A 26808-nucleotide genomic window follows, 5' to 3' on the forward strand; every position below is an offset into this window, starting at 1 on the left:
CACTGCACCTGTCTTTATTATTACCCATATTATTATTGCTGATTATCAAATAGTAACATGAATTCAGGAATACTATGAAAAGACTCTAGACAGCTCAGATCCAGGTTCCGTAGTTTCAAACAGTTTCCTATGAGAAAGGGAAGTTTTATTTCTTGTTAAAACTGAGTTATCTTAGTTTATTTTTTATTTTTTAATTTTTTTTTTTTTTTTTTGAGACGGAGTCTCACGCTGTTGCCCAGGCTGGAGTGCAGTGGCGCGATCTCGGCTCACTGCAAGCTCCGCCTCCTGGGTTCACGCCATTCTCCTGCCTCAGCCTCCTGAGTAGCTAGGACTACAGGCGCCCGCCACCGTGCCCGGCTAATTTTTTGTATTTTTAGTAGAGACGGGGTTTCACTGTGGTCTCGATCTCCTGACCTTGTGATCCGCCCGCCTCGGCCTCCCAAAGTGCTGGGATTACAGGCTTGAGCCACCGCGCCCGGCCATATTTTTTAATTTTTTTTGAGATGAGAGTCTCGCTCTGTTGCCCAGGCTGGAGTGCAGTGGTGTGTTCTTGGCTCACTGCAACCTCTGCCTCCTGGGTTCAAGTGATTCTCCTGCCTCAGTACCTGGGATTACAGGCGCTTGCCACTGTGCCCAGCTAATTTTTTGTATTTTTAGTAGAGATGGGGTTTCACCATATTGGCCAGGCTGGTCTTGAACTCTTGTCCTCGGGTGATCTGCCTGCCTTGGCCTCCCAAAGTGCTGATATTACAGGCGTGAGCCACCGCACCCGGCTGAGTTATCTTAGTTTAAACTACAATTCCTTAATTCCTGCCACTTTTTGCTTTAATTCTCCTTTTGTTTTGATTTTTTTTTAACTTTACTTTCATAGTATTCAAAGGTTGGGGCCACTAAATCTTAATCTGGAGACTTGTGTATGAACCTGTAAGCCTATAATTAATGGACAAAGCTTATTTTAAAAATTAATAGGACATTTTGTAGTTATTCCAAAAGAAAGTACTTATCATGGACTTGTAAGTATTTCTTCTTTCTGGTCATTTCTACCTTTTGGACTGTCATCATTATCAAAATAGCTGTACATTATTCAGCACCTGTTGTAGGCCAGTGGCTATGCTAAAAGCTTTACCTAAGTTTTACCTCACAGCAGGCATTTGAAGGTAGGGATTAGTACCTCCGTTTTGCAGGTGAGGGGACTGAGGCTGGGTGACTTGCCCCATATCCTTCAGTGGTGAGTGGCAGAGCTGGGATTTGAACCTGGGTTGATGTGATTACAGAGTGTGTATTCTTAATTGCTCCTCAAATCAGCCTCCCCTTGACTGGCTGCCTGAAACTCTGTGCGTTTATACATGATGAATTTTAGTGGTCTAAGCCTGACTAGGGCTTAAAAGAAGAAATACTGTAAGAATATGAGAGTTGGAATATATTAAAATTGTGCCTTGTCACAAATATTTTATTGTCGGCTAACAACCTAAAAAGATAATATTTTTATTTTCTTAACTTTGTAAGCATGGGAAGCAAGCACATTAAAAATAATTACATGTCAGGTGTGTTAAATGAGGGAAAAAGGAAAAAGAAATAAAAATTAAAGAAAAATAAATGATTGCAGTACAAAATAGAAGTGGTTTAAAAAATCCAACCATTGCTAATGACATACTGCTTGTTTTTATCTAGTGATACTTGCTAAGGGAAAAAGTTATATTGAATTGATTTTATGCAGTCTTTTTTTCTTTTTTTGAGACACATGTCTATGGTATGTTTTTTTTTTTTTTTTTTTTTTTTGTTGAGACGGAGTCTCACTCTGTCGCCCGGGCTGGAGTGCAGTGGCCGGATCTCAGCTCACTGCAAACTCCGCCTCCCGGGTTTACGCCATTCTCCTGCTTCAGCCTCCCGTGTAGCTGGGACTACAGGCGCCCGCCACCTCGCCCGGCTAATTTTTTGTATTTTTTTAGTAGAGACGGGGTTTCACCGTGTTAGCCAGGATGGTCTCGATCTCCTGACCTCGTGATCCGCCCGTCTCGGCCTCCCAAAGTGCTAGGATTACAGGCTTGAGCCACCGCGCCCGGCCTGGTATGTTGTTTAGGCTGGACTAGAACTTCTGGGCTCAAGCAGTCCCCTTGCCTCAGCCTCTCCAGTAGTAGTGGGACCACAGGCACGCACCACTGTGTCTGGCTTCAGTGTACTCTTTAGAATGGAAGAGGAGATTAAGTTAGTGAATTTTGACAGAAATTTAAAATCTGTACTCTTTGCTGATGATGAATATGTAAGTTTTGTGGGACTTTGGACTTGTCAGCCTTTTTTATGGTCTAAATTTATTTCCTCATATGTGAAATTAGTATGTTAGTATATAGTATATTAGTATATTAGTATATATACCATATACTTTGTATGGTTGTGAGAGTTGGATACCATGGGTACAAAGCACCTAAAAGGGGCTCGATGAAAATTAGCCGGTGGGTCAAAGCCAGGCTCAGTGGCTTGCACAACTAGCCACTTGGGAGGCCGAGACTGGAGGATACTTGAGCCCAGGGGTGCAAGGCTAGCCTGGGCAACATAGTGAGATCCTATCTTAAAAAAAAATTAGCTGTCCCAATGACATAAATTGGTTAGAAGCATCATCTTTGAATAATGAAGATGGTGGTTTATTTCTGATGCACATTCAATATATGTATGTTCATATATATGAATATGATTTAAAGTGACAAGGGTTCAGTTATGGTTTTTCAATGCAGTATGAAGTTTTGATGAAATCAGTGTCATTCTAGTAAGATAGGGAATACCTAAATTACCTTGCTGAAGAATATAAAATTTTTTAATACAGAATATATATTATATATCAAAATTCGTATTGCCCTGTAATAATCCACTAAAGCCTTTAAACTACTAGAAACTTGTCATTCAGAAGCTGACCATAGTGGCTGGATGCGGTGGCTCACACCTGTAATCCCAGTACTTTGGGAGGCCAAGGTGGGTGGATCAATTGAGGTCAGGAGTTCGTGACCAGACTGGCTGATATGGTGAAACCCCGTCCCTACTAAAAATTCAAAAATTAGCCGGGCGTGGTGGCCTGTGTCTGTAATTTCAGCTACTTAGCAGACTGAGGCTGGAGAATCACTTGAACCTGAGAGGCAGAGGTTGCAGTGAGCCGAGATCGTGCCACTGCACTTCAGCCTGGGTGACAGAGCAAGACTCCATCACACACACACACACACACACACACACACACACACACACACAGAGCTCACCATAGCAATTAAGTTCTGACAAATTGATACTGAGCCATTTTTATGGAATAAGCCTGTCCCCGGTAGAGGGTCGTGACTGCAGGTTGTCCAGGTTCTTAGTGTTTTGAACAAAGAATTGGACAAAATGCCCAACAAAGCAAAGAAAGAAGAAAGCAGCAAAATAATGAAAGCAGGGATTTATTGAAAACGAAAGTACACTCCACAGTGGTGAAGTGGGCCAAGCAGCGGCTCAAGGGCACCGTTACAGAATCTTCTTGGGTCTAAATACCTTCTAGAAGTTTCCCATTGGCCACTTCATGCTCACCTCTTGGTGATTGGTTTCAGAAAGCAGCCAATCAGAGGCTGAAGTTAACAAAGGTCACACTCCTGTGCAAACATCTGATTGGTTGCAAAAAGGAACCAGTCCGAGGCTAAGGTGAAGTTGCAAAGTTATGCTTCTATGCAGATGAAAAGCAGACATAGTTATACGTCTATGCAAACGAAGACTCCACCCGCAATCAGTCTGATTGGTTGCAGACAGCCAATTTCCCATCTGCTATGCAGAAAAGGTCAAAGGGAGCAGCCTCTGGTCCTTTTGTTACTTAGTCATGGAAAGTTAGGGTTTTCCTTTCAATTTAGTTGTAGGAAGTCAGTGTGAAACAATGCTAGGTTCCTTGCCTCTAGATCCTATTCTCCTGCCTCAGGCTTATCTTTTTTTGTGATTGAGAAAATTTTGATTTTTTTTTTCTGTATCTGTAATAGACGAAAAAAGTAGAAACGTGGATTTGACATCACTTTTCCTTTATAGATTGACTACAAGGGGACATTGTTGAATAGATCATGTTTTGTTTTTGTTGTTGTTGTTGTTTGAGACAGAGTCTCGCTCTGTCACCCAGGCTGGAGTGCAGTGGCTCAATCTTGGCTCACTGCAACTTCCATTTCCTGGGTTTCAGTGGTTCTCTTGCCTCAGCCTCCCGAGTAGCTGGGATTACAGGCACCCGCCACCACGCCTGGCTAACTTTTGTATTTTTAGTAGAGACACGGTTTCACCATGTTGGCCAAGCTGGTCTTGAACTCCAGACCTCAAGTGATCTGCCTGCCTCGGCCTCCCAAAGTGCTGGGATTACAGGCGTGAGCCACTGCGCCCGGCCTGTGTATGTGTTTTTTTTTTTTTTTTGAGACAAAGTCTTGCTCTGTTGCCAGACTGAAGTGCAGCAGCACGATCTTGGCTCACTGTAACCTCTGCCTCCCGGGCTCAAGTGATTCTTGTGTCTCAGCCTCCTGAGTAACAGGATTACAAGTGTGTGCTACCATGCCCAGCTAATTTTTGTAGAGACGAGGGTTCGCCATGTTGGCCAGGCTAGTCTCCAACTCCTGACTCAAGTGATCCACTCGCCTCGGCCTCCCGAAGTGCTGGGATTACAGGCGTGAGCCACTGTGCTTGACCCATTATGCTGTTTTAATATATAAATAAATGTGTTTGTATTTCAACAAAATTGTATGATCAATAGTTAGTTGCCAGTCCTTTGGGAAGTGTTTTTTTGTAAGACACTTAGGCTATTTACTGACTGAAATATACAGACGTGACTGGTTTTTTTTTTTTTTTTTTTTTTTTTTTTTGAGACAGAGTCTCGCTCTGCCCCCAGGCTGGAGGGCTCACTGCAAGCTCCGCCTCCGGGGTTCACGCCATTCTCCTGCCTCAGCCTCCTAAGTAGCTGGGACTACAGGCACCCGCCACCACGCCTAGCTAATTTTTTGTATTTTTAGTAGAGATGGGGTTTCACCGTATTAGCCAGGATAGTCTCGGTCTCCTGACCTCATGATCCGCCCGCCTTGGCCTCCCAAAGTGCTGGGATTACAGGCTGAGCCACTGCACCCATCCAGACGTGACTTTTATGATTATAGGGTTGGTATAGATTAAGGTGGCTTTTGGTATAGTGCAAAATCCAAGGACTAGGAAAAAGGTTTGCCACTGATTGCTAGAAGAACAAATTCTCTGGGTCTCAACCTCACTACCTGTAGAATGAAGAGAATGGGCCAGATGCTCGAGTTTTCTTCCTGTTCTAAGATTAGTTTCTATGAGTCTGTGTCTTCTGTTTATATTTAGGAGTGTTAAAGTTTTCGGATTAAATACTGAATACTGGTCCCTTCCTTGAAGTAGATTTCAATATGTGCTAGCTGCACTTTTAGTTATGGTCTCTGAGCATCGTGTTTTAAAAAGCCCTGTTGATCATTTCTTATTATGCCAACAATTAAATTTGTTCCTTTTTTTTTTTCAGCAACCTGGAAAGACCTTTCTGGCCATAGGTGGCGCTGTTGTACATATATATATATTTTAATATCCTAATTTTCCTGTTGGTGAAAGATTTAAACAAGGCTTCCTTCATCTGAATTTTGTTGTTGTTTAATGCTTCAGAATAGCATTATGCCCATTATATTTGGATACCTGGAAGAATATTCTAGTTATCTTATTTTTATTATGTCATTTCAGTGTGAAAATTTCAGATGTGCAAAGTAGACAGTGGTGAAACTGGACTTTTTCTCCAATGTTAGAAACCAGTCAGCCATGATCTATAAAAGAGATAGAAACCATCTGGAGCACCTTAAAGCTGAGAGGAACCTGGAACTCCCTGAGTATTGTACCCACTTTTGCCTGTTTGCTAGTGGGTGGTGTTGTGGTGTCATGGAACAGTCTAATTCAGCTGACTTGTGTTTGAACGCAGGTCCTACAGTTCTTTCCCAGGTGCCCCCCACCTCCTCGCTCTGCATCTGTAAGTAGGGGCTCCTAATTTCTGCTTTGTAGAATTGTGAGGATTAGAATGTGTACAAAATGTTTAGCATGGTGGTCATCTCATAAAATACCTCATGACCATTAGCTATTATTTTATATGAAGTCATCATTTTATAGTGTTTGGAAATTACTAAGGCATTGAAATAGGAAAAATGTTTTCGTGAAGAAAGACTCAGTTAGGAAATGAAGGAAATACTTGAGGAGGGTCAGTAGTTCTTATACCCATAATTTAGCTGCAGGTTTAGAGACATGGCTGTTATATAGGCATCTTGACCCTACCCAAGCCACAGAATTATTTGCGGATTAGTATATGTTGGGGCTTAAAGGGGCCCAATAATAACACTCTTGTTTTCTTCAACAAGCAATTGAGAGACGAGACAAGAGTAAGCAGGTAGAGAATAAAAATGCCACCCTTATTAGTGATGAAACCACATTCTCTGCCAGGCATGGTGGCTCACACCTGTAATCCTAGCACTTTGGGAGGCCACAGTGGGTGGATCGCTTGAGCCCAGGAATTTGAGACCAGCCTGGGTAACATGATGAAATCCTGTCTCTACAGAAAATACAAAAAATTAGCTGGGAATGTTGGCCTATAGTCCCAGCTACTCAAGAGGCTGAGGTGAGAGGATTGCTTGAGCCCAAGAGGCAGAGGTTGCAGTGACCTGAGATTCTGCTACTGCACTCCAGCCTGAGCGACAGGGCGAGACCTTGTCTTAACGAAAAACAACCCCCACATTTTCCATGAATTTGAGGGATGAAGAAAAATGGGCATCCTACTACTGTGTATCCAAGATCTAGTGGCTCTGGGCCACAGCGGGCCTTCCTATGAGGGGCCCTGTCCCTGTCAGACATAGGCATGGTGGAGCAGAGCATCCCCTGTGCTTCCTGAGTGTAGCACCCAAGGGCGAAAGAAGGGGTTCATGTGCCCAGCTTGTCTCACAAACTCATCTCACAACTCACTCCCCTTGGGTGGGGGAGAAGTGGGGGTGGGCGAGAGGTCAGCATTGCTTAGGATAAAGCCTTTATTGTGGAAACCAGAGGAGTGGGGAGCAAGTGCTGTCTTCCCCCTCAGTTTAAGTAGGTCATGGGGTGACAGTTCTTTCTTTGTAAACACAGAAAAAAGGATATCCTTTGCGATTTAGACTAGCAAGGAAATACAAAGGATGATTAGAGGGAGATTTGTAAAATCACTGTAACAGATAACTTTTTTTTTTTTTTTTTAGAGGGGGAATGGAGTCTCATTCTGTCATCCAGGCTGGAGTGCAATGGCGCGATCTCGGCTCACTGCAACCTCTGCCTCCCAGGTTCACATGATTCTCCTGCCTCAGCCTCCCAAGTAGCTGGGATTACAGGCGCCTGCCACCATGCCCAGCTAAATTTTGTATTTTTAGTAGAGATAGGGTTTTGCCATGTTGGCCAAGCTGGTCTCGAACTCCTGACCTCAGGTGATCTGCCCATCTTGGCCTCCCAAAGTGCTGGAATTACAGGTGTGAACCACCACACCTGACTGATAACATTTGTTGAACACTTAAAATGTGCTACACACATTTTATTTATTTTTATTTTTATTTTTTTGAGATGGAGTCTCACTGTGTTGCCCAGTCTGGAGTGCAATGGCACAGTCTTGGCTCACTGCAACTGCCACCTCCCGGGTTCAAGCAATTCTCATGCCTCAGCCTCCCAAGTAGCTGGGATTACAGGTGTGCACCGCCATGACCAGCTAAGTTTTGTATTTTTAGTAGAGATTTTACCGTGTTGGCCAGGCTGGTCTCAAACTCCTGACCTCAAGTGATCCACCCGCCTTGGCCTCTACACACATTTTACATAAACTAATTTAACCCTTTAATCTTCACAACAACCAGGTAAGGTAGGTTGGATTATCATCCCAGTTTTGCAGATGTGGAAGCTGAGGCATAGAGAGGTAGAGGAACTTGACCAAGGTTATGGAGCTAGTAAGTGGCAGAGCTGGGATTTAAACCCTGGCAGTTGGCTGGGTGCAGTGGCTCACACCTGTGATCCCAGCCCTGGGAGGCCAAGGTAGGCAGATCACAAGGTCAGGAGTTTGAAACCAGCCTGGCCAATATGGTGAAACCCTGTGTCTACTAAAAATAATAAAAAAAAAATTAGCTGGGAGTGGTCGCGCGCCTGTAGTCCCAGCCATTTGGGAGGCTGAGGCAGAAGAATCGCTTGAACCTGGGAGGCGGAGGTTGCAGTGAGCCAAGATCACACCACTGCACTCCAGCCTGGGCGACAGAGTGAGACTCCGTCTCAAAAAAACAAAACAGAAGAACAAAAAACAAAACAAAAAACCCCTGGCAGTCGGACTGAGCGTTGGTAGACAGGCTTCAGGCGCTTAGAGGTATCAGCATATCTATAGTTCGATGTGTACATCTATACATCAGTCAGCGGGCCGGCCTGTATGGAAAGGCTGGGACAGAGAGAGTTATGCAGCATTGGCATTTGTGTCTTGGCCACTGACACAGAGAGTGCACGGCGGTTTGCATTAATCATTTGTGTAGGCAGCAGGTTTCTCCTTGTAACAGAACTTTAGTCCATCAAATTCATCTGGAAAACTCCTGTTCAGAGAAAGTGGAGTTTTCTAGATGAACTTGATTTGTATTTCAACAAAATACAACTACTGAATTCTGTTTCCGGGAAGGGAGTGGTATTCAGTTCCCCATCTGAACACTTTAATGCCCCTAAATAAAAACGAAAGACAGGGGCTCACAGAGGCTCATCTTAGAACAGGAACAAACTGAAGCATCGGCCTCCTCCCTTCATCTTGTAGACAGGGGTGGTGGTGTTAGGCTTTGTTATTCAGGTGCCAGGATCCTGCTGTAGAGGTGACAACCACTAGGAAAGGGCCTAGAAACCAGCATTTGGTGTATGAGGGCATCCTCTGTAATGGTCCCAAATGAGACGTATGGACCTGACTTTTACTTACCTCCTGCCGGTGATTTGGCCTTTGAAGAGAAAATGTGCTGATCACTGAACCCTGATATTTGATTTGATTGATAATTTTGTGTCCCCTATTACATTAATGGTTAAACCTCCAGTTTTCCTATATCAGTCTCTTGCAAGTTTGGTTAATGTGAAATCAGTCCACTAGAGGCTGATGATACTAATAATCGAATGATTGATGACTGTGATAATAACTCTAAGGCATCAAAGGTTTAATTCATATCCCCTATCTAAAGGACATGGCACAGTATAGTATATTTGGCCAGGTTCTTCACAGAACAAAACGTTTGTAGGATTATCTGGAAATCCAGACGTCCTCAAGGTCTGTGCAGCTGAATGTCTGCTCAGTGCAGACCTGGGACCTGGTGTCGTGGCCTGTGCGATGGTGGGGCTTCCCTCGGCTCCTCTGGGCTTCCGTCTCCCCATAGACAGTGACGGCTAATACCTGTTTACTTTGTAGGGTTGCTCTGAAGGTCATACATAGTATTTGTTAAGCATCATGCTTGGCATAAAGGTGTTATTCAATGGAAAACACCTGTTTTTTATTTTAATGGTGGCTTCAAGATTGCAGTGATTTTTAGTCTACATTTACAAACAGAGATGACTGTACACAAAATAGCTCTTAAATAGCACCATAATCATGGGGCCTCTTCTCTATGTAGACAATTGAATAGATGTGCTATTTCCATAAGATTATTGGGACATACCTTTTTGAATCTTCTTAACATGTTTAAAAATGAGAATAGCTAATGATAAACATGACTCTTGGAACCAGTACCTCTTGAGGTGTGTTTTGCCGTGATGGGAAATTGCATTCTATAGAGAAGTCTAATTGGATCACACAGATATTTGGGTAGTTTAGCAGACCAGCAAGGCTTTCAAAAGTTTCTTCATAATAGTGAAGTTAATGGTTTTGTTTTGGTGTTTTTTTTTTTTTTTTTTTGAGACGGAGTCTCGCGCCGTCGCCCAGGCTGGGGTGCAATGGTGCGATCTCAGCTCACTGCAAGCTCCGCCTCCCGGGTTCACGCCATTCTCCTGCCTCAGCCTCCTGAGTAGCTGGGACTACAGGCGCCGCCACCGCGCCGGGCTAATTTTTTGTATTTTTTAGTAGAGACGGGGTTTCACCGTGGTCTCGATCTCCTGAGCTTGTGATCCGCCCGTCTCGGCCTCCCAAAGTGCTGGGATTACAGGCGTGAGCCACCGCGCCGGCGGTTTTGTATTTTAAACTAACTACAAAGCTAGCTTCTAAAAGTTGGAAATCTTTAACTTGATCAAGTATTCAGTTGTGTGTGTGCATGTGTGTGTGAGAGAGAGAGAGAGAGAAAGAGAGAGAGAGAGGTATTTTAGGGGGGTTGTGAAAAGTTCCATAGAGCCTCTGGCACCTTTTCTCCCCCATTCTAGGTTGCTGACATACATTTGCGCAAATAGTTATCCTTTGTCACTTTGCTTATTTGTGGAAATAAGGAATTCTCTTATTTGTTTAAGAAGAGCTGGGAGGTCGAGTACAGTGGCTCATGGCTGTAGTCCCAGCAGTTTGAGACCAGCCTGGCTAACATGGTGAAACCCTGTCTCTACTAAAAATACAACAACAACAACAACAACAACAACAACAACAACAAAGTAGCTGGGCGTGGTGGTGCACTCCTGTAATCCCAGCTACTCAGGAGGCTGAGGCAGGAGAATTGCTGGAACCCGGGAGGCAGAGGATGAAGTGAGCCGAGATCACGCCACTGCATTCCAGCCTGGGTGACAGAGCAAGACTGTGTCTCAGAAAAAAAAAAAAGAAGAGCTGGGAGCATGAACATAGAAAGTGGGAAGGCAGAGAGGTGAAGAGGCACTCAACAATTTGTTTAGGGTATGAGTAATAGTAGCTTTTCTTTTATCTTTTCCTGTCTGAAGCAAAAAGGCACCAAACTTGTAACATACGGTTCCTCAGAATTGCTTTTCTGATCGGATACAAGTGAGATTTTTCTCCAGGCTATGTGAATTATGAAATGTGTTTTAGTAGTTATTTTTAAAAGTAGTTTTGTTTTCCAAATAAAATACCATAATCTGTTCTTTCTTCCAGGGGCACAGGAAGTTCTCATTGATCCAGGTACATGATCTATGTGTTTAGTTTCTTTTGGTTATTTTTTTAAGTGCTTGTTTCATGGTGATGTGAATGAATGGTTAAAATTTCTGGATGGTGATCTTTGGAATATTCTGATTTAAGTAACTTTAAATCAGAACTGTTAAAACCTGATGATTGATGGGTCCTTGCTTGATGGGCACCCCGTTGCTTTATGTTATCTGTTGAAGAGGAGGCTTCAAGGAGGCTTCTTCCTCTAGCATGGCTAAGTGAATGATTGGAGAATTGTGCCTTTAATTCTTTGAATGCATTGAGCATGTTTGTCCTGTTAATTTTGAATTCATTTGTAATCATGACTTTGCTCTGATTTGTGGCTTGTGCTCCCTTCCACGTGAGTTCATTCTCTACTGCATTTCGTCTCTGTGTTCTTAACAAGAAAAAAAATCTTGTATTTTTTTACAGAGGCAGATTTTTCTTTCCCTTTGTAATATCTTCTGTAATTAATACAGCAAAAACCTCTTTTATTACACTGCTTAATTATTTCATGATGGGCTCTATTATTTTCTGACTTAATGAGAAACAATGACAGGGTAAATAGTACAAAATGAAAACAGCCTAGAATTGAAATCAGATGGCTGTGCTTAACGCAGGCTTTGTGACTAACACGTTTGCTTTCATCTCCTCGTGCATCTTGGCTCCGAAATGAAGTTGCCTCAGGTTTGCAGGCGTTGGTTTTAATATTTGCATTTACTCCTTTCTCTAGGCCAGTGGCTAAGTTTCCTGATGGGGTTTGTGGAATGTGTAGAGAAAGGACAATAAATGCTCAGTTTGGGTTTCAGGAGAACTGAGTTGCTGATGAGAAGACATCTGGGGGACAGTCAGGAGGGTAGACTTTATGCCACGGAGGTGCTGAAAGCCCCGCCAACACTGATGACAAATGAAATGGATGTTGAATGTACTGGTATTTGACCAGTACGAGTTGCTGAGCCCCAGTTTGGCTGGTTATGCCTGCTATAAAATACCGCACTGCAGTGTGTCAGTTGCATTAGTTGTAGGAGAATTAGATGTGTCCACCGTATAGAAGTAGCTCAGAGCTGTAAGGAAAATCAGGCGTTTGTTGAGATAAGGCATTTTAAAAACATTTCTGAAGCTTTTCAAGATAAGGTTGTGTAGAGGTGAAATTGAGTTTAGAGTGCTGGGAGGAAAAGTGAGGAGATTCTGTAGGGCTTTGTTATTCGAGGGTGCATCAGGGTCCTGCTGTAGAGGTGAAAACCGCCAGGAAGGACCCAGAAACCAGTGTTTGGTGTGTCAGGACATCCTCTGTCATGGTCCCAAATGAGAAACGTGTGGACCTGACTTCTCTTTACCAATGGGAGAGCGAGTAAAGAGAATGAAAGGCTGTCCTGGCCCCACGTTCTGATTCCTGCTTTCCAGGCCACCCCAGTTCCTGCTAATGCCTTCTGGCCTCTGCTTGCGGAGACCTTTGTATCAGGACTGACTCGCTACTGAAATCATATCTGTGTTTCAAGTGTTGGTCGTTTCTAAACCCTTGCAAATGTGTTAGCAGTGACAGTGCTGGTAGGGAATCTTCCCAGCTCCTAGGAGCAATGCAATTTGCTTCTCCACAGCCTCTCCATCTGAATAGCTAACACTCTCTCAGGGGTTGTAAAAGTGTTCAGCTCCTGGAAAACCCATTCACATGAAGCTATCACAAAATTACATCACTTTCATTTCATTTTTGAGTTTTAAATGGACATAATGTTTGAAGCAAGCTGTTTCCAAATTCTTTTCCTACCAGCTTTCCCCACCACCGTTTCCAAAACCAGAAGAGTTTCACGGTTTTCGGGGGGTCCTCCATCTCTTATCCTAAGAACTAAGCTTCCCCTCCCTGCATTTCTAGCAGCTAGGCCTTTGTGTTCTTTATCTGCATTTTTAAAGTGGCATGATTCTTAAAACTCTTTTTTCTTTGTTTTTTTTTTTTCCTTTCCTTTCATTTCTTTTTTTTTTTTTTTTTTGGGAGACAGGTTCTCACTCTGCCGCCGAGGCTGGAGTGCAGTGGTTATTCACAGCGCGAACCTAGCTCACTGTGCCCTCAAACTCCTGGACTCAGGCCAGTTCTCCCACCTCAGCCTCTGGAGTAGCTGGGACTACAGGTGTGCACCACCATGCCCAGCTAATGTTTTAATTTTTTCATAGAGATGGGGTCTCTCTGTGTTGACCAGGCTGGTCCTGGCCTCAAGCAATCCTCCTGCCTTTACCTCCCAAAGTGATTACAAACGTGAGCCACTGTGCCTGGCCTTTTTTTTTTTTTTTTTAAATTTAATTTCTAAACATTTCATGTACATTCAGCAGCCACTTTACATAAAATGATCTTTTGGATAATTTTAGTTAACTCATAGGTGCTTTTTCCATTTTCATGTTGAGGAGAGTTTCTTCTTCCTGTAATAAAAATTAGCAGTTTGCAGTTATTATGTGACAGACAATGTTCTAAGGTGCTTTTTTTTTTTTTTTTTAAAACAAACAAACTAGTTTCAATGCAGTTTACCTATTTAAAGGGTAAAATCCAGTCATTTTTAGTATATTTACAGAGTTGTGCAACCCTCACCACAATCAGTTTTAGGACATTCTCATAACCCCAACAGGAAGCCGTGTACCCGTTAGCAGTCACTCTCCTTTGCCTACGTCCTTCCCTTACCCCCAAGCAACTAGTAAGCTACTTTCTTTCTCTATTATTTGCCTGTTCTGGACTTCTCATATAAATGGCATCATACATATAATGGTATGTCGTTTTTGTGACTGGCCTCTTTCACTTACTGTATGTTTCAAGGTTCATCCGTACAGCATGTGTCGGTATGCATTGTGTCAGTATGCATTTATTTTTCTTCTTGCAGAATAATATTTCATTATGTGTATATGTGTGTGTGTGTGTGTGTGTGTGTGTGTGTGTATATATATGCCGCATTTTGTTTTTCCATTCCATCAGTTGATGGACATTTGTATCGTTTGTACCTTTTGGCTATTATGAATAATGATGTTATAAACATTTGTGTGGACATATGTTTGTTTGATTTATTGATTGGTTGATTGATTGATTGAGATGGAGTTTTGTTCTTGTTGCCCAGGCTGGAGTGCGGTGGTACAGTCTTGGCTCACTGCAACCTCCGCCTCCTGGGTTCAAGCAATTCTCCTGCCTCAGCCTCCCAAGTAGCTGGGATTACAAGCGCTTGCCACCAAGGCTGGCTAATTTTTTTTTGTATTTTTACTAGAGATGGCATTTCACCATGTTGGCCAGGCTGGTCTTGAACTCCTGACCTCAGATGATCCCACCTCAGCCTCCCAAAGTGCTGGGATTACAGGTGTGAGCCCCCGTGCCTGGCCCATATGTTTTAAATTCTATTATGTGTATGCCTTGGATGGGGAGTTGCTGGGTCATATGGCAACTCAACATTTAACTTTCTCAGAAACTGCCAGATTGTTTTCCAAAGTGGCTGTACCACTTTACATTCCTACTAGTAGTGACTGCAAGTTCTAATTTCTCTGCTTCCTTGTCAATACTTGTTACCTTTTTGATTGTGGCCATCCTGGTGGATGTGACCTGGTGTCTCATTGTAATTTGGGTTTGCGTGTCCCTTATAGCTAATGATGTGCATCTTTTCATGTGATTATTGTCATCTCTATATTTTCTTTGAAAAAATATGTATTTAGATAGTTACCCATTTTTAAATTGGGTTGTCTTTTTGTCTTTTTATTGTTGAGTTGTAACAGTTTCTTTGCTTTTTTTTTTTTTTTTGTGAGACGGAATCTTGCTTTGTCACCCAGGCTGGAGTGCAGGGGCGTGATCTCGGCTCACTGCAACCTCTACCACCTGGGTTCAAGCGATTCTCCTGCCTCAGCCTCCTGAGCATCTTGGATTACAGACACTTGCCACCATGCCTGGCTAATTTTTGTATTTTCAGTAGAGATGAGGTTTCGCCATTTTGACCAGGCTGGTCTCAAACTCCTAACCTCAGGTGATCCACCCACCTCGGCCTCCCAAAGTGTTGGGATTACAGGCGTGAGCCACTGCACCTGGCCAGTAACAGTTTTTTATATATTCTGTATATGAGTCCTTTATCTGATGTATGATTAGCAAGATTTTTCTTTCATTCTGTGTGTTATCTTTTCATTTTCTTGATATGGTGTCCTTTGAAGCATACAAGTGTTAAATTTGGATGAAATCCAGTTAATGTTGTCTTTGTTCCTGTGCTTTTGATGTCATATCTGTGACTTAAGATGCTATATATAAACTTTACACCTAAAGCAATTTAATCTTCACGATTCTAGGAGACAGGTACTGTTGTTATGCCTAGTCTACAGATGGGGAAACTGAGATGCAGGAAGGTTGTCTGACTCGCTGAGGGTCATAGTTAGTAAGTGGTGAAGTGGGTATTCAAACCCATGAGTTTGCACCCAGGATTTATCCTCTTAACCACCATGCTCTATTGCTTTTTATAGGGAATCATTTATTGAAAACTCTTTGCTTATTTGATTTCTTGCCTTTTTTTTTTTTTTTTTGTCATGAGGGACCTCATCTCTTCATTCACCTTGCAGAGTTCAGCGTAGGTTTATTTTGGTCTAACGCAGGCAGAATCATTACTATCAGTTAATTTCTGCATTACTTACTCTCCAGTGATGGTCGCTGCTAGTTGACCTAACAAAGCCATTTAAGGCTTTTCTGCTCATCACACTAATAAAAGTAGCGCCACGACCACGGAAAGTTCAAAAACAGTATTTGATTGATTCCATTTCAATGGAATCAAAGGAAGAAATCCCCAGTGTTGACGCAGATTGTAAGCCTTTCCAGAATAGGGTTGTTGTCTTCCTTTTTTTCCTGTTGTTCACTCATAGTGTCCAGCATAGTGCCTCATTGTCCAGCGGATTAGCTAGAGTATGGCGGTCTTCAGTCACTGTGTACAAGACAGAATATTGACAACAGTATCTGTTGTTTGTTTCACAAGGGAAAAAGTCATATAGAAGTATCTCTCGGAGGTATTGAAAAAGCCTGGAATTTTTAAAAGACTTCCAGAAAACAAAAATACACAAAGGCGTTTTCACTGCGTTTAGATGCCTTAGATGTATTATGGTTATACAACAGAGTAAATTCGTTAACTAGATTTGACAAGTCATGTAATATTGATTACCTGTCATAATTAAAATATTCTGCCTCCATTAAAGTAATTAGTGCCCATGAGTAAACAAAAATAAACTAGCATTTATATGCAGCATGGGGTAGACTTTATATATATGTGTGTTCATGCATGTGTTTCTGTCTTTCAGAGAATTTGGCAGCTTTTCAACAATATTCTAACTTTAGAATTCTATTTAAAAAATCATCACTGTGGCTAGTGCACTTTGGGCTGAGTTTATCCTGTCTTATGCACAGAATTCCACTGTCTCCTAGGGAAAGATTTCCTTCCATTATATTGAGTTAATATCTGAATTACAGGAGCTGTGGTACCTTGAATTGCTGGCCTTAAGCAAGCCTCTTGCTTCAGCCTCCCAAAGCACTAGGAATTTAGGCGTGAGCCACAGTACCTGGCTGGGGCTGTAATTTCTAGGCCTATTCTGCTCCATGTGTTTAAAGTTGACTATCAGATGTGATTTTCTCTTTGTTTGTTGGGTTTTCTTTTCTTTTCTTTTCTTTTTTTTTTTGAGACAGAGTCTCGCTCAGGCTGGAGTGCAGTGGCCCGATCTCGGCTCACTACAACCTCCACCTCCCAGGTTCAAGTGATTCTCCTGCCTCAGCCTCCCGAGTAGCTGGGACTACAGGCATCTGCCACCATGCCTGGCTAGTTTTTGTATTTTTAGTAGAGACAGGATTTCACCATATTGGCCAGGCTGGTCTTGAACTCCTGACCTTGTGATCCACCTGCCTCGGCCTCCCAAAGTGCTGAAATTACAGGCATGAGCCACCACGCCTGGCCGTTTGTTGGGTTTTCATTAGTCAATTAGAACTTTTGAAAATGAATTTGTTTTTATATGTTATACACATTTCCCTAGGAACTTGATGGGTTTTTGCTTTTAAGTTTTCAATTTATGAAAAACTTAAATATACTCTTATTTATAAGTTATTTTTCACTAGATATTTGTTTACCTCTTTTATTTTTATTTTATTTTTTTGAGACAGAGTCTCACTGTGTCGCCCAGGCTGGAGTACAGTGGCGCGATCTCGGCTCACTGCAAGCTCCACCTCCCAGGTTCACGCCATTCTCCTGCCTCAGCCTCCTGAGTAGCTGGGACTACAGGCGCCCGCCACCACGCCCGGCTACTTTTTTGTATTTTTAGTAGAGATGGGGTTTCACCGTGTTAGCCAGTATGGTCTCGATCTCCTGACCTCGTGATATGCCCGCCTTGGCCTCCCAAAGTGCTGGGATTACAGGTGTGAGCCACCACGCCCGGCCTGTTTACCTCTTTATACATTTTTTTTTTCCAAGGAGTATGTGTGCATGTTTAAAAAATAACTTATACATGTAACAAACCTGCACATGTACCCCTTGAACATAAAACAAAAGTTGGAAAGAAAAAAAAAAAGTAAAAACAAAACCATATTTTTTCCTTGTTGTAAAAGTCATCTTCATTATAAAGAATTTAGAAAATAAAGGTAAAGAAAATAAATAAATTAAAACATTACTCATACCTCCCCCACCCCGGGTAAGTTGTAGTAAATTTTGAAATTGGGAAGTATAGGTCTTCTAAATTTGTTACTTTCTTCTCAAGATAGTTTTGGTTATTCTGGATCCCCTGAATTTCAATATGAATTTTAGGATCAGATGATCATTTTCTACAAAGAATCCAGCTGGGATTTTGATAGAGATTTGATAGAGTCTCCATACTGTTGATCAGTTTGGAGAATATTGACATTTTAAGAAGATTAAATCTTCTAATCCATGGACATGGGATGTCTTTTCAACATTTACCTTCTTTAATTTTTTTAGCAATGTTTTGAGTTTTCAGAATATCATTTTATACTTTTTTTGGGTTAAATTTACTCCTAAGTATTTTCTTTTTCATGCTATTGTAAACGGAATTCTTTTCTTAATTTCATTTCCATGTGGTTCATTGCAAGTATATGGAAACACATTTTTTTGTGTGTATTGGTTTTATATCCTTCAAATTTGTGGAACTCGTTTCTTAGCTCTAAGTTTTTTGGTGGCTTTTTTAGGGTTTTCTAGAGGCAGGATCATGTCATCTGAAAAGAGAGAGAGTTTTTCTTTTTTTTTTTTTTTTTTTTTGAGGCGGAGTCTTGCTCTGTCGCCCAGGCTGGAGTGCAGTGGCGCGCAGTCTCGGCTCACTGCAAGCTCCGCCTCCCGGGTTCGGGTTCACGCCATTCTCCTGCCTCAGCCTCCCGAGTAGCTGGGACTACAGGCGCCCACCACCACGCCTGGCTAATTTATTGTATTTTTAGTAGAGACGGGGTTTCACCGTGTTAGCCAGGATGGTCCTGATCTCCTGACCTCGTGATCCGCACACCTCAGCCTCCCAAAGTGCTGGGATTACAGGCGTGAGCCACCGTGCCCGGCCAGCCTAGTTTGTTGAGTGTCATCACGAAAGGGTGTAGAATTTATCAAATGCTTTCTTTGTGTCTATTGAGATGATCATGTGGTTTTGTCCTTTATTCTACTCATTTTCAGACATTAAACTAACCTTAGATTTCTGAGCTGAATCCCACTGGATCTTGTTGTATAAGCTTTTTTATATCATGCTGGATTCAGTGTGCTAGTATTTTATTGAGGATATTTTCATCTATATTCTTTTTTTTTTTTTTTGAGATGGAGTCTCGCTCTGTCGCCCAGGCTGGAGTGCGGTGGCGCGATCTCGGCTCACTGCAAGCTCCGCCTCCCGGGTTTACGCCATTCTCCTGCCTCAGCCTACCGAGTAGCTGGGACCACAGGTGCCGCCACCTCGCCCGGCTAGTGTTTTGTATTTTTTAGTAGAGACGGGGTTTCACCGTGTTAGCCAGGATGGTCTCGATTTCCTGACCTCGTGATCCGCCCGTCTCGGCCTCCCAAAGTGCTGGGATTACAGGCTTGAGCCACTGCGCCCGGCCTTTTTTTTTTTTTTTTTTTTTTTTTTTGAGACGGAGTCTCACGCTGTTGCCCAGGCTGGAGTGCAGTGGCGCGATCTCGGCTCACTGCAAGCTCCGCCTCCCGGGTTCCCGCCATTCTCCTGCCTCAGCCTCCTGAGTAGCTGGGACTACAGGCGCCCGCCACCGCGCCCGGCTAATTTTTTGTATTTTTAGTAGAGACGGGGTTTCACTGTGGTCTCGATCTCCTGACCTTGTGATCCGCCCGCCTCGGCCTCCCAAAGTGCTGGGATTACAGGCTTGAGCCACCGCGCCCGGCCTTTTTTTTTTTTTTTGAGATGAAGCCTCGTTCTGTTGCCCAGGCTGGAGTGCAGTTGCCTGATCTCGGCTCACTGCGACCTCCGCCTCCCAGGTTCAAGTGATTCTACTGCCTCAGCCTCTCGAGTAGCTGGGACTACAGTTATGTGCCACCATGCCCAGCTAACTTTTGTATTTTTAGTAGAGACGGGGTTTTACTATGTTGGCTAGGCTGGTCTTGAACTCCTGACCTCAGTCAGTCCACCCTCCTTGGCCTCCCAAAGTGCTGGGATTACAGGTGTGAGCCACTGCACCTGACCTGGTGTCTATATTCATAAGAAATGTGGGTCTGTAGTTTTCTTTTGATGTCTTTTTCTGGTTTTGGTATTAGGGCAACATTAGCCTCATATAATGAATTGGTTAATGTTCCTTCCTCTTATGTTTTCTGGAAGAGTTTATGAAGAATTGGTATTAATTTGTCCTTAAATATTTGGTAGAATTCACCTTTGAAGACAGCTGTACCTGGCTTTATTTTATTTTATTTTTATTATACTTTAAGTTTTGGGATATATGTGCAGAATGTGCAGGTTTGTCATATAGGTATACACGTGCCATAGTGGTTTGCTGCATCCATCAATCTGTCATCTACCTTAAGTATTTCTCCTAAAGCTATCCCTCCCCTAGCCCCCCCATTCCCCAACAGGCCCCGGTGTGTGATGTTCCCCTCCCTGTCTTCATGTATTTTCATCGTTCAGCTCCCACTTATGAGTGAGAACATGTGGTGTTTGGTTTTCTGTTCCTGTGTTAGTTTGCTGAGAATGATGGTTTCCAGCTTCATCTATATCCCTGAAAAGGACATGAACTCATCCTTTTTTATGGCTGCATAGAATTCCATGGTGTTTATGTGCCCCATTTTCTTAATCCAGTCTATCATTGATGGGCATTTGGGTTGGTTCCAAGTCTTTGCTATTGTGAACAGTGCTGCAGTAAACATACGTGTGCATGTGTCTTTATAGTAGAATGATTTATAATCCTTTGGGTATATACCCAGTAATGGGATTGCTGGGTCAAATGATATTTCTGGTTGTAGATCCTTGAGCAATCACCACACTGTCTTCCACAATGGTTGAACTAATTTACACTCCCACCAATAGTGTAAAGGCGTTCCTATTTCTCCACATGCTCTCCAGCATCTGTTGTTTTTACTGATCGCCATTCTAACTGGCGTGAGATGGTATCTCATTGTGGTTTTGATTTGCATTTCTCTGATGACCAGTGATGATGAACTTTTTTCATATGTTCGTTGGCCACATAAGTGTCTTTTGTTGAGAAGTGTCTGTTCATATCCTTCGCCCACTTTTTGATGGGATTTTTTTTTTCTTGTAAATTTGTTTAAGTTCTTTGTAGATTCTGGATATTAGCCCTTTGTTAGATAGATAGATTGCAAAAATTTTCTCCCATTCTGTAGGTTGCCTGTTGACTCTGATGATAGTTTCTTTTCCTGTGTAGAAGCTCTCTAGTTTAATTAGATCCCATTTGTCAATTTTGACTTTTGTTGCCACTGCTTTTGGTGTTTTAGTCATGAAGTCTTTGCCCGTGCCTATGTCCTGAATGGTATTGTCTAGGTTTTCTTCTAGGATTTTTATGATTTTAAGTCCTACGTTTAAGTCTTTAATCTATCTTAAGTTAATTTTTGTATAAGGTGTAAGGAAGGGGTCCAGTTTCAGTTTTCTGCATATGGCTAGCCAGTTTTCCCAACATCATTTATTAAATAGGGAATCTTTTCCCCATTGCTTGTTTTTGTCAGGTTTGTCAAAAATCAGATGGTTATAGATGTGTGGCATTATTTCTGCAGGCTCTGTTCTGTTCCATTGGTCTATATGTCTGTTTTGGTACCAGTACCATGCTGTTTTGGTTACTACAGCCTTGTAGTATAGTTTGAATTCAGGTAGCGTGATGCCTCCAATTTTGTCCTTTTTGTTTAGGATTATGGGCTCTTTTTTGGTTCCATATGAAATTTAAAGTAGTTTTTTTTCTAATTTTGTGAAGAAAGTCAGTGGTAGCTTGATGGGGATAGCATCAAATCTATAAATTACTTTGGGCAGTGTGGCCATTTGCATGATATTGATTCTTCCTATCCATGAGCATGGGATGTTTTTCCATTTGTTTGTGTCCTCTCTTATTTCTTTTAACAGTGGTTTATAGTTCTTGAAGAGGTCCTTCACATCCCTTGTAAGTTGTATTCCTAGATATTTTATTCTCTTTGTAGCAATTGTGAATGGGAGTTCACTCATGATTTGGCTCTCTGTTTGTCTATTATTATGTACTTGGCTTTTTTTCTGGTAGATTTTTTTGATTATTGATTCGATCACTTTATTTGTTATGGGTCTATTTAGATTTTCTAGATCTTGAGTTGGGTTTAGTAGTTTGTGTCTTTCTGGGAATTTGCCTATCTCATCTAAATTGTATAATTCATTGGTGTATAATTGTTCATAATATTGTCTTACAGTTTATTTCTGTAAGGTTGGCAGTAATGTCTATTCTTTCAGCCCTGATTTTTAGTAACTTGATTCTCCTCTCTTCTTAGCTAGTTCATAATTTTGTGGTTGTTTTAAGAATGAGCTTTTGGTTTTGTTGACCTTTCTTTATTGGTTTTCAATTCTCCCATTAGTTTATTTCATGCCACTGCACTCCAGCGCCACTGCACTCCAGCTTGGGTGACAGAGAGAGACTCTGTCTCAAAAAAAAAAAAAGAAAAAAGAAATTAAGTTTATCAAATTAGCCCTCATGACTGGAGATTCCCTTTGTTTAAAAGATGGAGGGAACACTTGTTCCTTCTCCATGGGGGGATTTCCCTCTTATGCTTTGATCATTTACTTCTCAGAGAAGAGATGAGATACCATATGAAGAATGAAAAACCCACCTCATTCTTACACCACTACCACCATTTCTCCAAGGGAAAAAGAGAGTAAAACTCAACAATGTAAAAATAATTCATTACAGCTAATGAAATAAATCAAGACCCCTTGTCACTTATTAAATATTAACTTATGCTGGAAACAAATGTATTATAAGCATGAAAAGCACACAAAGCACCACACTTCTGTGGTTAAGAACATAGGCCCAAGATGGCCTCCTACTTGGGATTACCAGCTCTGTAATTGTGAGAACTAGTAAGGAGATTTAACCTCTCTAGAATCTTGTCTCCTCGCCTGCAGAGATGGGGTACACTAAGAATACTCTCATAGAGTTGCTGTAGGTGATGACACGTGTGGATGTTCCTTACGTAGGTGCTGCTTCCGCCGAGTGTGAAAAAATATCGCTTTTGCCCGGATGGCATTATAACAACCTGTGTGAATGCACTCTGCTCGAAGGGATGCCTGGTGCCTGGGGGATGGAGTTCGCAATTCTCTACCCACAGTTGATGTCACTGGGTCTTGCTGATTTGGAAAGTGCATGTTTGAGATATATTTTTCCAAGCATGCCCTTTTCTATTATTATTTATAGTCCTTCCCTGTTGTCTCTTGCTGTGATTTTCACAAAGTCAGCAGGAAACAAAGTCCTAAACCACCTGCCTCTTCACAGTTCTGTTACAGTCCTTTCTTCCCTTACCAGAAGAGGATTTTGCATATGAAATGTTTTGTTCCCCTTTTCTTAGAGTTCTCCGTCCATTTGTCCATCCATCTCTCCACTTACCTGTTCATTCTTCTGTCTTATTCCAAAAAACCTTTTGAGGGAGCTTACAGAATTAGAGAACAAACAATAAGCAGATGAAAAAACTGGACCAAGATTAGAAAACAAGGGTAAGAAGTGAGCTGCACGGGCGACGAGGCCAGTGTGAGATGCACGTCTTTGGCTGTGTGAGGTTATACAGATGGGTGGCAAGCTCATCCCTGAGCCTCTCAGCGGCGCAAGGGAAACAGGATTTGTGGGAGATGCTCACTCTCTGTAAGCTAAACAAGTGGTTTCACAGAAGCCCGGCTTTTCCTGCTATTGAGATTTAGGAGAATATTTTTTGAGTGTTCTGTTAAGTCAATGAATATTTTATCTGTATTTTTTTTCTGCCAGAGTTCTCTGTGTAGTTGGTTATATTCTTTAATTGGAAGTTTCTCCAAAATGCTTGCCCATGTGGGTTTGGTGGCTAGGGAATCAGATGCTTCTGCTTATTGATAGGAGTTGGTCAGAAATAGAAAATGACAGAAATAGAAAGCATACTATCATTTATAATTTTCTTTTTTTTAATATGCTGTATGGTTCAGAAAATGCTTTTGCGTAGTTGATCTCCTTTGAGGATGCGGGGTGGTGCCTTTCTAACATGAAGAGCTTCAAGCTGTGAGAGAATGCATGCTGACCTCACCGTTGCCTTCAAGACAATTGAGCTAGTTACTGTAAATATGTTACTTTTGTGTAATACATTTCATGTTCTTCAATAAAAAATTTCAAAAGGGAGGAAAACTTAGAGTTAACTAACGTTTAGTAGAATACTTTGATAGCAAGGCTATTATAGGAAGCATATAAGCTGTGAAGACTAAACACATTATTTAAATTTCATTAGGGCATATTTAAGTTTTATCTTATTCACGCTCCTCTTTAACAAAGAAATAATACTGAAAAAGCAAAAGATTATTTCATTTCTTCCTCTCGGTTTGCAGGTGCCCTCACCACCAATGGCATCAATCCTGACACCAGTACTGAGATCGGACGTGCTAAGAACTGCCTTAGCCCTGAAGACATAATTGACAAGTATAAAGAGGCGATTTCCTATTACAGCAAGGTGATTTTATGGCTTTGTGAATTTTTTACACAGTTGTGTTGTTTTAATCAGAAGTTCCCATTTTACATTGTGTAATGCTGCAATGTCTCTTAATTATTTATTTCTGTAAGTATTCATGTCTTATTCTCTAATGCATAATACTATATGCCTAAAATGTTTTCTTTTTCTGATTCAAAACTGTAGGTTTAGTATAATACATTTGGAAAAGGGAGAAAAAGGGCTACCATGGCCCCTGTACTCACAGATAATGATTGTTATTATTTTATATCTATTTTCGACGGGGTACAGTGGCTCACGCCTGTAATCCCAGCACTTTGGGAGGCCGAGGTGGGTGGATCACGAGGTCAGGAGATCGAGACTATCCTGGCTAACATGGTGAAACCTCGTCTCTACTAAAAATATGAAAAATTAGCCAGGCATGGTGGCGAGCGCCTGTAGTCCCAGCTACTCGGGAGGCTGAGGCAGGAGAACGGCTTGAACCCGGGAGGTGGAGCTTGCAGTGAGCTGAGATCACGCCACTGCACTCCAGCCTGGGTAACAGAGCAAGACTCCGTCTCAAAAAAAAAAAATTGTGTCTATTTTCTGGTTCTTTTATCAATGTATATTATTTATATTATAAGAAATGGAGCATACTTTACTTATGTACTGTGTGGTGACCCATTTTTTTTCATTTGGGATAGTCTGTGTTTTCTATGCTATTGAAATCTTCCATGGCATAATTTTCAGTGACCGGTAGAGCATTCTATCTTATGGAGGCACCCTTCTTTTTAGTTTGGATTGAAAACAATTTTGCATTCCAAATGTACTTACTAAAATACTGAAAAAGAAAAGTTGTGCTGAAGAGTGGCATCAAGTAAAAAATGAAAGTCCTTTACCTTCTCTACTCTTACTAACAACTTGGTTTATTGGTTATCAACAACTTGGTCCATAGCCCCCTTACCTTCATGCCTATGAGACACACACAGACACACGCACACGCACACATACATGCATGTACTCACGCATGCTCACACACGCACACACATACATGTACACACACATGCTCACACACACACACACATGCACGTACACACACATGCTCACACACACACACATATCCTATTTACAAAAATGGGATCATACTATGTTATCCTGCAGCTTGCTTTACCCACTCAGCAGTATATCGTAGACCATAGGTGTACTCTCGCCTCCAGACCTGCTTGCCTCTTTCAGAGCGTGTGGAAAAGTTTTCTAAAATCCTGCTTCCTTCTTTCAGAGAGTGTGGAAAGGTTTTCCAAAATGTGGATGTAGTCATGTATTCATCAAGACATTTTGTGAGACATGCTCATAAACAGCACCTACAAAGAGATGAAATGCCTGCTCTTACAGATTTCACAGCTTGCCTTAATTTGCTTAATTATTCTCTTGTGGATGGATACTTAGGGTTTCTCACTTTTTCACTGTGAATTAGAAAAAGTGCTTTGCCAAACATTTTTGCCCCTATATTCTTGTGTTCTTGTATCAGTATTCCTTTAGGTTCAATTTTTATAGAAATCTATCCTGGATATAATATTAACATTTATCATAGGTTATGTTCAAGTTATTCTCCAAATTCCTTTTCTAATAGAGAGTGAAAAGATGTAGAAGTATTTATTTTACCAATCCTGTTACTGATTGTTATTTATTTCTGTTTTTTCTTCCCCCTATTGTAAACAGTTCTCTGACAAATGCCTCTATACATACATCTTTTTGGACTGCCTTTTTTTTAAGGGAACAATTCCTAGAAGTTGACTTGGGTTAAAGAATATATATTTTTTTGGCCTGGCACAGTGGCTCACGCCACCAATAATTGCAGCACTTTGGGAGGCATTGATGTAGGCAGATTGCCTGAGCTCAGGAGTTCGAGACAACCCCGGGCAACATGGTGAAACCCTGTCTCTACTAAAATACAAAAAATTAGCCAGATGTCGTGGTGTGCACCTGTAGTCCCAGCTACTTGGGAGGCTGAGGCTCAAGAATCACTTGAGCCCTGGAGGCGGAAGTTGCAGTGAACTGAGGTTGTGCCACTGTACTCCAGCTTAGGCTACAGATTGAGATTCCGTCTCAAAAAAAAAAAAAAGTATACTTTTCTTAAAGAGTTACATATTCCTGTATTGTCCTACAAAAAGGTTTTAACAATTTACTCCTCCATAAACAAATACCAGCTATTATTTTTAATAAATATTTGCCAATACAGCTGAGTGCAGTGGCTCATGCCGTTAATTCCAGCACTTTGGGAGGCTGAGACAGGCGGCCTTGAGGCCAGGAGTTTGGTATTATGCTTAGAAATACCTTTTTTTTTTTTTTTTTTTTTTTTTGAGACAGTGTCTCGCTGTGTTGCCCAGGCTGGAGTGTAGTAGCATGATCTGGGCTCACTGCAACCTCCACCTCCTGGATTCAAGTGATTTCTCCTGCCTCAACCTCATGAGTAGCTGGGACTACAGGTGCGAGCCACGACGCCTGGCTAATTTTTTATATATTTAGTAGACATGGAGTTTCACCATGTGGACCAGGCTGGTCTTAAACTCCTGACCTCAAATGATCTGCTCGCCTTGGCCTCCCAAAGTGCTGGGATTACAGGTGTTGGCCACTGCACCTGGCTTGCTTAGAAACACT

At 41.9% G+C, this 26808-nt stretch overlaps 1 protein-coding gene across 5 annotated transcripts in view; it reads left to right on the forward strand.

Moving 5' to 3' along the window:
• Positions 1 to 26808, forward strand: part of LOC105488384 (trafficking protein particle complex subunit 9) — a 724351-nt gene that overhangs the window by 31120 nt on the left and 666423 nt on the right. For 4 of the 5 annotated variants that reach the window (XM_071067767.1, XM_071067769.1, XM_071067770.1 and 1 more), the window contains 2 exons: positions 11042 to 11068; positions 24053 to 24174. In XM_071067767.1, the coding sequence (XP_070923868.1) occupies positions 11042 to 11068; positions 24053 to 24174 (149 nt within the window). The remainder of the gene's footprint in view (positions 1 to 11041; positions 11069 to 24052; positions 24175 to 26808) is intronic. The other variant, XM_071067768.1, reaches the window with a different exon arrangement.

This window comes from Macaca nemestrina, chromosome 8, assembly GCF_043159975.1.
Source record: "Macaca nemestrina isolate mMacNem1 chromosome 8, mMacNem.hap1, whole genome shotgun sequence".
NCBI lineage: Eukaryota > Metazoa > Chordata > Mammalia > Primates > Cercopithecidae > Macaca > Macaca nemestrina.